General features: G+C 45.6%; 1 protein-coding gene across 1 annotated transcript in view; it reads right to left on the reverse strand.

Annotated features, from left to right (window-relative positions):
* The window catches only part of SLC17A6 (solute carrier family 17 member 6), a 31,704-nt gene that overhangs the window by 2,750 nt on the left and 15,292 nt on the right, over window positions 1-13,662 (reverse strand). The window contains exons 6-12 of the mRNA XM_044271157.1: window positions 12,510-12,624; window positions 11,374-11,461; window positions 11,205-11,291; window positions 6,725-6,867; window positions 5,763-5,912; window positions 4,968-5,100; window positions 2,549-2,659 (exon numbers count right to left, since the gene is read on the reverse strand). Of these exons, the coding sequence (XP_044127092.1) occupies window positions 2,549-2,659; window positions 4,968-5,100; window positions 5,763-5,912; window positions 6,725-6,867; window positions 11,205-11,291; window positions 11,374-11,461; window positions 12,510-12,624 (827 nt within the window). The remainder of the gene's footprint in view (window positions 1-2,548; window positions 2,660-4,967; window positions 5,101-5,762; window positions 5,913-6,724; window positions 6,868-11,204; window positions 11,292-11,373; window positions 11,462-12,509; window positions 12,625-13,662) is intronic.

The following is a 13,662-nucleotide window of genomic DNA, read 5'->3' on the forward strand; positions in this document are numbered from 1 at the left end:
GCGCAATATGACCCGATGCTGTGTGACGTCAGGACGATAGTGCAGTGCACGGAGGAGAAGATGGAGGAGCTGTGGAGCGGCGCCCCTACAGGAAAGGCAAGTACTGTTGCTGGGTACATGGCGAAGAGGGGGAGATGGTGGCACTGGTGGGCAGTTGGTGGCACTAGGAGGCAAGCTCATGTCACTGGGGGAACGGAGCTGATGGCACTGGGGGAACGGAGCTGATGGCACTGGGGGAACGGAGCTGATGGCACTGGGGGAACGGAGCTGATGGCACTGGGGGAACGGAGCTGATGGCACTGGGGGAACGGAGCTGATGGCACTGGAGGAACGGAGCTGATGGCACTGGAGGAACGGAGCTGATGGCACTGGGGGAATCGAAGCTGATGGCACTGGGGGAATCGAAGCTGATGGCACTGGGGGAACAGAGCTGATGGCACTGGGGGGGCAACTGATGGCACTGGGGGGGCAGCTGATGGCACTGGGGTGGGGGAGAGCTGAAGGCACTGGGGGAACGGAGCTGATGGCACAGGGGGAACAGAGCTGATGGCACTGGGGGAACGGAGCTGATGGCACTGGGGGAACGGAGCTGATGGCACTGGGGGGGCAGCTGATGGCACTGGGGTGGGGGAGAGCTGAAGGCACTGGGGGAACGGAGCTGATGGCACAGGGGGAGCTGATGCACTTGGGCTGATCGCACAGAGTGGAACAAAGGGTGTTGGGGTCTGATGAGTTTTTATAAATGAAAACAGTCTATTAATTAATTTTTTCATATTAGATTACTCGATTAATCGTAAAAATAATCGATGAAATACTCTATTTCTAAAATAATTGTTTACTGCAGCCCTAGTATAAACCATAATAAATGACCTCCTTAGGCTACTTTCACACAAGCGTTTTTGCTGGATCCGACAGGTTTCAGCAAAAACGTTTCCGTTTCTGATCATACAACCATCTGCATCCATTATGAACGGATCCAGTTGTATTATCTTTAAAATAGCCAAAACGGATCTGTCATGAACACCATTGTAAGTCATTGGGTGCTGGATCCGTTTTCTATTGTGTCTGAGAAAATTGATCCGTCCCGGTTGACTTGCATTGTGGGTCATGCCGGATCCCATGCTGGACAGAAAACCGTACCTTGCTGCGGTTTGCTCTCCGGTGTGAGAACACAACCAAACGTAACAGAAAGCATTTTGGAACATTCCGTTCCGTTACGTTTTGTCCCCATTGACAGTGAATGAGGACAAAACTGAAGTGTTTTTCTCCGGTATTGAGATCCTTTGACTGCTCTCAATAGCGGAATTAAAAAACGCAAGTGTGAAAGTAGCCTTAGTGTATAAAAAAGGCAGAAAATTAAGTCTGAAAGGATGCTGAGAACAGTTTAGGAGTCAGTATATAGTTTTCCAAGTAACATATGTATCACGGCAGTTGATGCTTAATGTATGCAAATGAGCCTCTAGGACCAAAGGGAGCGTTGTCGTTACACCTAGAGGCTATGCTCTCTCCGATACTGCTGGCCTCTCCACTCTGATTCAGTGTTTCCCAACCAGCGTGCCTCCAGCTGTTGCAAAACTACAACTCCCAGCATGCCCAGACAGCCTTTGGCTGTGCGGGCATGCTGGGAGTTGTAGTTTTGTAAGCTGGAGGCACACTGGTTGGGAAACACTGCTCTAATTGACAGGCTAGGCAGGCGTTATGATATTTTCACTGCCTGGCCCTGTCAATCAAAGTGCAGATGGCACTGGAGTTGCAGAGAGAGCAGAGCCTCTAGGTGTAATGGCAACGCCCCCGTTGCTCCTAGAGGCTCATTTGCATATATTAAAACTTAATTTTTCTCAGCAAAGTGGGCACATATGAACATGGGAACAACACAGATGCCTTCAGCTGCCAAGCGTACATGTAACAACAGGTCAGCCGGGGTCCTAGGTACAAATCTGCTGACAGATGCCCTTTAAGATTGGTGGGGGTGGGGGAAACACCTTTGAGTCCCAACATTGAACGGGCAGGAGTCCTTTAGATTTTCTTTGTGCACCATTGTGCTGCCAGAGTTTGATGGTTATTAGGAATAGTGAACGGCTCTTGACAGTCGGATCCCCACAGTCAGTAAGTGCACACTTGCCAATATTTGCATGGCTAAAATTTGTACATTTAAGCCCTGTAAGGGGAAAGCTTTTAATTGTAAAAAAAAAAAATCTATGAGGATAAAAACAAATTTGCATTTATTTGCTCCAAATCCATCTGTAAATGATCCGCCAGAAGCTGCCAGGAATATAAAACCGATGCAAACGAAACACATTTATTCAGATATTACTCATGAAGGAGATGAAGCAAAGGCGTGCACACGGCAGTAGACAAGCGTTACACATCCTCAAGGTCATGAATGATATCAGAAGGGAAATGTCTTCTAAAGCAGCTAGAAATGGCTGCGTCTGGTATTGCAGTATTCAGTTGAAAGCGGCTGGGCTGCGATACCAGATTCTGCCATGCAAAAGAGCCGCATTGTCTCTAGAAAACAAATATTAAATATTCCAAATAGTGTTCTTACCAGAAATGGCAAATCCACTGAAACCTACAGCAAGGACAAGGAAGGATATGGCCATCCCTTTACTGTGTGAGTAGCCCACCACCAAAAGGAGGGTAGCTTCCATTCCAAAACCTGAAATGGAAGAGGAGAAATTGACTCAGTAAGGTTGAGCTTCTCAGGGATCGATTTCAGAATTCATCTACAGTAGGCCGCCTAATATTATCTGTATGTCTGATGGAAAAACCTAATTTCCCTTTGGTCGTCTCCAGCCTATGGCTCTTCTAATGCAAAACTACCCAAAAATATTGTCAGGGGAGAGATAAATCACCAAATAGAGACACTGAGCAAGCAGGGAATGCAGGGATATTTCAACTTGGATTGTGACTTGTAAATGCAGCTCTGGGGCTATAATAAAAGAAAGTATTCCCACCTATGGTATATGAGCGAACATTACCACACATTATAAGTGTAAATGCCTTACGGTTTTCTGCAGCAAATAGTTATACCTCTAAAAATAATATAATGTACATAAAAAGTAAATACTTTCTAAAAACATGATATTATTTTCCTGTACTGATCCTGACCCCGTATTTTACTCCAGAGCTGCACTCACTATTCTGCTGGTGCAGTCACTGTGTACATACATTACTTATCCTGTACTGATCCTGAGTTACATCCTGTATTATACTCCAGAGCTGCACTCACTATTCTGCTGGTGCAGTCACTGTGTACATACACTGCATTAGTTATCCTGTACTCCAGAGCTGCACTCACTGTGTAGACACATTACAAACCTTGTACTGATCCTGAGTTACTTCCTATATTACACTCCAAAGGGGACATCCTAAAACACATAATGTGCCTAAACCTCAATAAATTGCCTTGAAATTTTGCACAACCTGAGATCTCTTATTGAGTGACGCTAGGCTCGCATAGCCCCAACTACCTTTTGTGCAGCGGCTATTAGAAATGTAAAGGCTTATTTACAAAGCTAGCCTCAGGATCAGCCATAGCTCCAGCTCAGGTTTTAGTCTATCTTGGATATGGTGACGCATTGGGGATCCCAGAATGCATCTGTGGTTGCTGGGCCTCCAATGAGTCCCTGCACCTTGTGAGGAGGGCTACCTCCAGGTACACCTGCATTTGATTTATCAACTGAATCAATATGCTCCCATTTGGAGACTCATAAATAGAGCTAGGTAGGACCACACGTTACAGAGGTGCCTTGACGATGGCTGTGCGGCTTCTACATATTTTTGGCCAAAGGTTTGTGCAACTAAAACCTCAGCTTTTGATGTATAATGTTAGACGGGGTAATTTGTTTTGTTGCAGGTGTGCTGGGGATTTTTTGTGTTTTCTATTGTTGTAAGCCGTCCCATGTGCACCCTGCTACCAAGGCTGGTTATAAATTTATGCGGTTACCATCTTTTTCCAGGTCTTAGTTCAGTCTCTCTCCAGGTTTGGTCTGAGGGTGGGAATGCTCAAGTGTAGAAAAAGTTTGACTAGGACTAAAGCCTACAGGAGGCCTCACATGCTGATTGAGGAGGAGGACCAGAGAACCTGGATGTCCACTGAAGGTACATGGTACTGAAATGGCCCTCAGGAGCAAGTCTGGTGTTTCTCCTACTGAAGATCTCATGCCTATCACTATTCAGCTGTTGCTCCTATACATCTGAGTTGTTTTCTGTACGTTAAGCCACATTAAGCTCCCCAAAAAACAAGCTTAATGTCACTTATTTGCCTTGTGGGTAGCCGAAATCCATGAAACTTCCAGGATAGGTTTGGGAAGCTGGGAACTTAGGTTGTGCAAAGTTTCAAGGCAATTGATGTTTAGGGACATTATGGTACATTAAGGCATTTTCACATTAAATGTTTTAGGATGTCCCACTCCAGAGCTGCATTTACTATTCTGCTCTCATCTGAGAGGTGGATACAAATGCTTTGTAAACACTCTGGGCTCCAGACTGATACATTGTAGAAAACTTCCAGTGAGATTTACCTGCTAATGATGTATTAAAGCATTGTCTCAGATGGATACATTTGTATCCACTTCTCAGCTGAGAGCAGGGCTAGTTATGTACAGGTAAACTGCTTCTGAATGTAAGAGTGTTCTAATTCACTGAGAGAGATATTTGAAATACAAACAATATCGAAAAGTTGTAGAACTTTTCATTCACTTTATTTTTTATAAAAAAATAATCCTTTCAATTTTTATGTATCAATGGAATATGGGGTGTGAAATGTGAGATTTTGTTTTCTGTGATCATTATTTACTCCAAAAATTACAGACAATTCTACCATTTAAAAAAAAAAAAAGCTAAAAAAAAATGTAATGATAATTATAATTCTGAATGATACAATTGTGTTTTGTCTTATTAATAATAGCAACCATGGGGGGGGGGGGGCACCATCGTTTATTGCCAGCAGCCGTGTCACTGACCTCCACAGTTCATAATCTTCCGAACAGTTGTGGTAGAGAGAATATTTTTACTTCGTAGAAAGTCAGCAATTTGTCCCCCGATAGGCACGATGATCGTCATGACTAGATGTGGCACCGCAGACAGCATTCCAACCTGACACAAAAATACATTTCCATTTAAAGTCCAGCTCCAGAGCCGTCCCTTTATACACAGGTTATCTGAAGCGGGTTGTACGGGATAATAAAAGCATCACTGTTTTTTTTCCTCAAAATCAGCGCCACCCATGTCCACAGGTTGTCTTGAGTACTGCAGTTCAGCCATGTACATTTCCACTGAGCTGCAATACCTGACATAACCCATGGATGGGTGCGGCGCTCTTTCTGCAAGAAAGCAGCCATTTTTTTTTATTCTAGACAACCCCTTTAAATTTCTATCTAGGTCTATTTCTCCCTTTCTAAGGGGCAGAGGAGGAAACTAGTCCAAGGGGATCAACAACAGTCCGCCTGGGCCCCCATCCCTACTACAACCATGATGCACCTCATTTGAAGAGCACAAGTCACCCCCAATTTTTTGCAGCTCCTGCTCTTACGCTTTAAGAGGGGCACTGACCGACCAAGCAGCTGTGGGTGCACTCCGGTCACGTACTCCGATGCCGGGAGGCATGAACCAACACGAGACTAGGGCCAATTTAGTTTTTGCCTCCCCCCTTTCCTGTACTTGTCCTCTGCCTTGACTAATGCAATAACCTTGATTATTTTGCAGCTCGGCAGCCCCCAGCCTCATTCACTGCACCAAACTATGGAAAATAATCGCACCTTGCTAATCTCAAATCCAAACACCTCTTCAAAATACGCCGGCTGGCTGATGAGCAGAAGGTAAAACGTCCAGCTCCGGCAGAAATTTGCAACTATGATTGCATAGACAGGCATCGAGGTAAAGAATTTTCTCCAAGGAGTCTTGAATTTCTGGAAGGGAAAAAAACATCAATTGTTGATTGCATTGAAATGAGTTATAAAGGGGGTCTGAGTAAGGACGGTGCCCCCACAAGTCTACCATCCAGCGAAGTATATATATATATATATATATATATATATATGGAATAGTCTGATACAGAGCTCCAAATCCCCTGCCTAGGCATAGAGGTACATGATACAATTGTGCTTATCTGCAGCCACCACTAGGGGGAGCTCAGGAGATTACTGTACTGTTTTATTATTGAGTTCAGTGGATACATCGTATGCTGAGAGCTATTGAGCTCCCTCTAGAGGTGGCAGTCAGTATTGTTTCAGAAAAACCCAGTTTCAGCCAAATAAAAAAAAAAAACTAAAATTTTAAAAATAATTTGCACATATTAATATCAAAATTCTGTTCAGATGTTCTGTGCATATTTATGACTTCGCTTATCTTGGTCTGAATCAGAGTTATATCATGCATTATATTCCAGTCACATCTAGAGCTGTCTTGGAAAACTTTGCCAATTTCCCTTGAAAAGTGGCTGTAAATTATTTTTACTCCCAAAATCAATGGGATACAGTAACAGAAATCTACATTCTATAGCTCGGATGGTGTGAGCCCCCAAAATACATTGTTCCTTTGCTATAGGAAAGCAGCAAGAATTCTGAATGCAGCTCTGGATGTGAATGGAGAATAAAAAAAAAAGCATGGTAAATGTAAAACTTTTGTTGACACGTGGAGTTCTATTGATCCAATATATACTGTCCACATTGTATGTAAGTCAATGACACATGATAGCAGTAGGTGACGGTATATATCTTACTTCAAGTGCACCCATAAGGTTGGCACTCTCGCCAATGCTCTCTTCAATATATGTGCGCTCCTCGTCTGTGATGGTTGGGTGCTTAGCCGGGCTCTCATAGGACACCAAGATCCAGAAGAGGTACCAAACTAAACCAAAGCAACCTACATAGACAGAGGGACAGTTCATAGATAAGGTCATCACAAATGCATATACTGCCATTCCTATCCTCCGCAGCCGGTGACTACCAGGAAGTAACAAGAGAGCTGATGACAGCCCCACCTCATTCCTAATGTTCTAGAATAGTAATACTGTCTGCTTCATGGGAAATCAAACAAATACACATCCCCCAATATCTGTACCTATAACTATGAGGCCGCTTAGATATGTATAAAAAAGAGTCCCAGCAATCTCAGGCCATGGAAATAGTGAATTAAAAAATTAGATTTTATACAGAAATGGATAGATATGAGATAGATGGATATTAGATATGAGATAGATAGATATTAGATATGAGATAGATATGAGATAGATATTAGATATGAGAGAGATAGATATGAGATAGATGGATATTAGATATGAGATAGATATTAGATATGAGATAGATAGATATTAGATATGAGATAGATATGAGATAGATATTAGATATGAGAGAGATAGATATGAGATAGATGGATATTAGATATGAGATAGATAGATATTAGATATGAGAGAGATAGATATGAGATAGATGGATATTAGATATGAGAGAGATAGATATGAGATAGATGGATATTAGATATGAGAGAGATAGATTTACAATGAGCAAATTTCTCAAAATTTGTTTTGACTCATTCAAACCTGCAAAGAAATTTGACAAATCGATTTTACCCGAATCAGAACGATAGAGAGATATTCCGCTGTGTGACTCCTCTGGGTGGAGATTAGGATTCCTTCCACATGGAAGAGAAAGCCTCCAATGATACCAGACAGCGTCGGACTGGGGTGTCTAGGGCTCACTGGTGAAATCCATTCTGGGGGCCGCCGTACAGCTACATACATATAACACCTGCTTTACACAGCAGCAGCAGGACGCTACACAGTGATGCGGCCCCTGCAGTGACTTTGAGAGAGCAGGTCCCTGGGTAAGGCCTCATGCACACGACCGTTCCGTTTTTTGCGGTCTGCAAAACACAGAAGCCGCCCGTGTGCCTTCCGCAATTTGCGGCACGGAACAGGCGGCCCATTGTAGAAATGCCTATTCTTGTCTGCAAAACAGACAAGAAAAGGACATGTTATATTTTTTTTTTGCGGGGCCTCGGAACTAAGCAACGGATGCGCACAGTACACGGAGCGCTGTCCGCATCTTTTGCGGCCCCATTGAAGTGAATGGGTCCGCATCCGAGGCACAGTTTTTGCTTGAGAAGAACGGTTGTGTACATGAGGCCTGATGAGGATGCTGGCCGGCCGGTCTCTGTACCTGCAGGCACCTTGGCCGCCTGATGCAGATATAATAATAAGAAGGGGCAGTTTTCTAAATAATTGACCCAGTTTTTTATATGAGCACAGGCTGGTGGATATGCTGTACGCTGCCTCTCTATACATAGTGCAGTCAGTGTACAGTGTCATATGCCACTTGTGCTGGAGTGGGGGGACTAGGGGCCCACCTTGCTCAGGGGCCCACTGGGGGATTCGCCCGTTCCTCTGTGGACCAGTCTCAGGCTGAAGCCAGATATTAGGTATCAATCCAATAAGTCAGTGCATAGCCTTTTAAACAACCCTTGAAGCATAATATTTGCATATCCTTTTCCCACAAACCCAAAGGAGTGTTGCCTGGCCTATAAAACTCCCCACACCTACTAGGCCAGGGATCCAGGGCAGGCGCTTCCATAGAGGCAAGAGGGGCAATTGCCCCCGGGCCCCCGACTCCTTAGGGGACCCCAGCGCCGGCCCGCAACTACTATTCTATAATTCTTTTCTGTGTGGGACTGGGACGGACAGGACAGTGTGGCGGCGCAGCGGCGCTGAGTAATGTAATTAAACTGTCTGGACTGGAGGGGCCCCCCCGCCTGTCTCTTTAAGAGATTCGAGATGACTGGAGCGGCATGTGCGGCACAGGCAGGCACGTCTCGCGTCTGGCTGACGTTGCCACAGGCTCTGCCCCCCGGAGCAGAGAACTTGAAGAAAGAGCAAGCGCCATTGGCAGCCAGCCACAGCCCACAGTCTGACTCTGCCAGCACCAGGGAAGGCCCACCGCCCACAGAAGACAGGCAGCCAGCCAAGTTCCACTTCCAACTAAGTACAGTCTACAGACCAGTTACTGTCTGGTAGGTTGGTTGGTTAAACTTATTGTTAATAAACTGGATCGGATCCATCTATTCCCAGTTTCCCAAATCCCACTCACTTAGTCCATCAGGGTGCTAGCCTGCCCTCCGGCCCTGGTTCTGTTTGGAGTCAGTAGTTGGACTGGAGAAATGTGCATTTGGAGGGGGGGGGGGGGGAGTTACTGGTACTACCAGTAACTGCCCCCCCAAATGCACATTTCTCCAGTCCAACTGTCTAAAAAGAACCAGGGCGGGCTAGTAGTACACTGGCACTGGGACGGTTGAGATGGTGCCTGGGATGGATCCCAATCCAGTTTAATCAACCAACCTACCAGTCTGGTAGGTTGGTTGATTAAACTAGATCGGATCCATCCCAGGCACCATCTCACCCGTCCCAGTGCCAGTGTACTACTAGCCCGCCCTGCGGCCCTGGTTCTGTTTGGAGTCAGTTGGACTGGAGAAATGTGCATGTGGAGGGGGGGGGGGGGTCCTTATTGTTTTTCGCCCCAGGGCCCCATTTGACCTAGAACCGGCCCTGTAGGGATCAGCAACCTCCGGCACTCCAGCTGGTGTGAAACTACAATTCCCAACATGCACACTTGCTAAGCTGTTCTCAGAACTCCCATTGAAGGGAAAGAAGCATACTGGGAGTTGTAGTTTTACAACAGCTGGAGTGCCGAAGGTTGCTGATCAATGTACTAGGCACTCTCCATAAGAATAAATGGAACCCCTGGAGCCCGACCAAGGCCTCTCACCTAAGTCAGTTTTCTCTGCTCTGCACTGATGAAGGGTCATGTACCTTATGCTTCAAGGCAATTTGCACACTAAGAGGAGGATTTATCTGGAGTTATAGGACTCCTCATGTTGGAATTTCTCTCTCTCTCTATAGATAGATGATACAGGTTATATTGGGCTGATTCTTTCTCTGGTCTATGGACTGTGGGATATAAATCTGTCCCCCACCTCAGTAATCCCAATTAGTTAATAGCTCTGGCATAGAAGGATCCTGAGATAAAGCTTCTTAATAAATGCACCTTTACTTAGATGAGGCTTTCCTAACGACGAGTCCTTTCTGGCAGCCTACGGGGGTTGAGGCGCAGACCCCTGTGTGTCGTACTGTGCTGTGTTTGACAGCATCTGACAAATATCCTGAGATTTTAATCACCTAGAACATAATGTCTCACAATACAAGTCTCTTAATTGGCTTCTGGGATATGTGTTGCCGTTTTTATTCCGGGAACGCTGCTAATTAAACCACCTAGGTCACAAGTGGAAATGTTTTCAGCCGCCCGCTATTTTCCATTCAGCACGTCCTGTGGTCAGTAATGAGGATCCTCCTAATCCCACTGAATGGACAACTCATTCTGAGAAAAAAACCCCACAGCTGCTATCTTCCAAAAATGGCGCCTCTTCTGTCTGCAGGTTGTATCCAGTATTACAGCTCAATCCCAGTCACTTCAATGGAGCTGAGTAGCAATACCAGACATGACCTACGGCCAGGCGTGGCGCTGTTTATGGAAGAAAGGAGCCATGTTTCTCCAATCTTGGACAACCCCTTTAATATTAAGAATACCAAATGGAAATTGTTGCACTAAAAGGGTTACTTTCTGCTCTTGGGGGTGAGGAAAGCTCAGGGGTGCAACAGGGTGCGATCGGCAAATGTTGTGCTCTTCAGAAGTCAAATGTATAGTATATGACAATCACAAATGTATCCTAAAACTAGGGGTTAAAGGGGTTTTCCAAGATTTTTTTAACTGTATAGGTCATTAGTATCTGATCGGTGAAGGTCTGACACCAGGGAGGCACCAGCCCTTGCAGTAGTGCCGCAGCTTTGCCTAGGCCAGTGACATCCGTTCATCGCCTAGGCGTAGTTCAGCCCCATTGAAGTAAATGGGGCAGAGCTGCAATACCAAGCACAACCACTGTCTGATGTATGGCGCTGTGCTTTATATATATATATCAGACTATGATATATGTTCTTATGCATTGAGCTGCATAGGGACATGCATAATGGCGGGGGGTCCTAAGAAAAATTTGGTTAGACCTCCAGTGGACTGTGCGTGGTCCATATAATAGAACATATTATAATATAAAGACTGACAGTGACGGGATCACGGCTGCAGGAAGATGAATCATTTGAGGGATATTGGTGGGTTCAGTTGCGATTCACATATGACATATAATCTCCAGGGACTTACCATATACATAGAACACGGACGACCATCCTGTATATTGCACTAAGATCCCAGCTAAAGGCATGGCGATCACCGCTCCTGCATAGGACCCTGGGAAGAGAGGACAGTGCGTCTGAGAGACAGCCATGACAGGAGGAAAGTGATAAGATGTCTGAAAGGGTTAAGTATTTACCACAAAAAGAGGTGGTCGCCAGGCGACTTCTTTCTAGCGGAGGGGCCCACTTACTCCATATTCCATGACAGGCGGGGTAGGTGACACCCTGGAAATGGTGCATAAAAAAAACTAACCAAATGGATGTAATCATACCATATGGATTGCTTATAATATGATGTAGTGTAATATAAGAAATCCTAACAATTAAATAGAAGACTATATGACATGCTTTGAGAGAGGGCTAGTGAAGCCCAAAATGCGTAAACCATTGTATTGCTTAAAGAACCCGCTTTTTAAGATCTGCTGGTGTGAGGAATTACATCAGATATATCATAGCAGTATATAACAATTAACTATGCCACAATATAACAAAGTACAACGTAAAACATCATAATCTAACATAAAATATAACACAATATAGTACAATAAAAAACAGCACAATATAATGTAACAACCTAGCAAGAGATAACCTAGGAAATAATATCATGTAGTATAAAATATATAATACAGTGCAAAATAATAATGCAATGTAATAATAAGGAAATAATTTAAAATCTTTTTACCCTCAATATTTTTTAGTGAGGAAAGGAAAGTGTTCAGCGACCACGGCGTTCCCTCCACGTTACAGTTGGTATGCTGGGAGGACCCCATTTTAACACATTAAGCCCCGTCCTCAACCTCCAATACACTTTGGGTAAATTTCCATTGACCCCGCCATTTTTTGGAAAGATGCGGTTACATTGTATCTATCATGACAATGTCACCCGGTAACATCCTCAGTGCTTGCCGCGGGCGCTGTGTCACTGAGGCTTGGCGTGGCAAGCAGCAGACAATTAAATTTAGAAATCTCTCTGTTTTGCATTTTTCTTTAATTTTGGAAACTGTTTTTGAATTTAATTAAAGATGAACCTCAGGCAAAACTAGCATACTAAGCCTAAGTCTAGTGCAGGGCCTGAGAAGCGGAGCGTGATACAGACATTCTAATAAATTCTAATGACCTGTGTCATGCTCCGCCCCCTCACTAGACCTAAAACTGTTCTGAATGGAGCAGGAGATGCTTCTGCATTTAGTGATTTCACCAAAGATCCTTTCCTCCCACGCTTACAGAATAATTCCCAACCTGACAGATCAGTCTGCAGTCACAGAGTCAATACCTCCACAAGCCCTTGAAGAATCCTTACGAAGATCACACACCCATAATGCACTCTGGCCGCGGATGGAATTAGCATGTTCAAAGTGGAGGTGAGCACTATGGCCGCCCCAAACACCCTGCAAAGTCAAGAGCGACACGGTTAATGGAAGCAATAGGGAGTCCTATCATTATCACAGACATGCAAGGAGCAAGAATATGGTATCTTAAAGGGAACCCGTCACACTGAACATGGCGTCCGACCTGCAGCAGCGCGTTATAGAACAGGAGGAGCTGAGCAGATTGATGTATAGTTTAGTAGGTAGGAGCGTAGCTAAAGGCTCATGGGCCCCCCTTCCCTCAGTGCTTTGTGGCCAGGGGCAGGGCAGGGCAGCACATAGCCCTCGTGCTGAGGCAAAAAAAAGAAATGGCACCCCCCGCCCCCATGCCAAATTCTTGACCTAACTAGAGCTGAAACGATTACTCGATTGAATTCGACACAAAAAAAATCCTCAATTAAAATTTTTTGCATCAAGGATTTATTTGTGTCATGTGACCACGGAGCGGGAGTGAAGCGCTTGCTATTACCTACCGCTCCGTGGTCACCCGCCGGCCCACTTTCCTCCTGTCACATAGTCAGGACATAGTGCACGTAAGCGTAGTGGCACTGAGGGGTCAGCTGATGGCACTGGGGGAGAAGCTGGTGGCACTGAGGGGACAGCTGGTGGCACTGAGGGGGCAGCTGATGGCAGTGGGGGGAAGCTGGTGGTACTGAGGGGACAGCTGATGGCAGTGGGGGAAGCTGGTGGCACTGAGGGGACAGCTGATGGCAGTGGGGGGAAGCTGGTGGCACTGAGGGGACAGCTGATGGCAGTGGGGGAAGCTGGTGGCACTGAGGGGACACCTGATGGCAGTGGGGGGAAGCTGGTGGCACTGAGGGGACACCTGATGGCAGTGGGGGGAAGCTGGTGGCACTGAGGGGACAGCTGATGGCAGTGGGGAGAAGCTGGTGGCACTGAGGGGACAGCTGATGGCAGTGGGGAGAAGCTGGTGGCACTGAGGGGACAGCTGATGGCAGTGGGGAGAAGCTGGTGGCACTGAGGGGGCAGGTGATGGCAGTGGGGGGAAGCTGGTGGCACTGGGTGGGAAGCTGGTGGCACTGGGTGGGAAGCTGGTGG

This window comes from Bufo gargarizans, chromosome 10 (assembly GCF_014858855.1).
Source record: "Bufo gargarizans isolate SCDJY-AF-19 chromosome 10, ASM1485885v1, whole genome shotgun sequence".
Taxonomy (NCBI): Eukaryota; Metazoa; Chordata; class Amphibia; order Anura; family Bufonidae; genus Bufo; species Bufo gargarizans.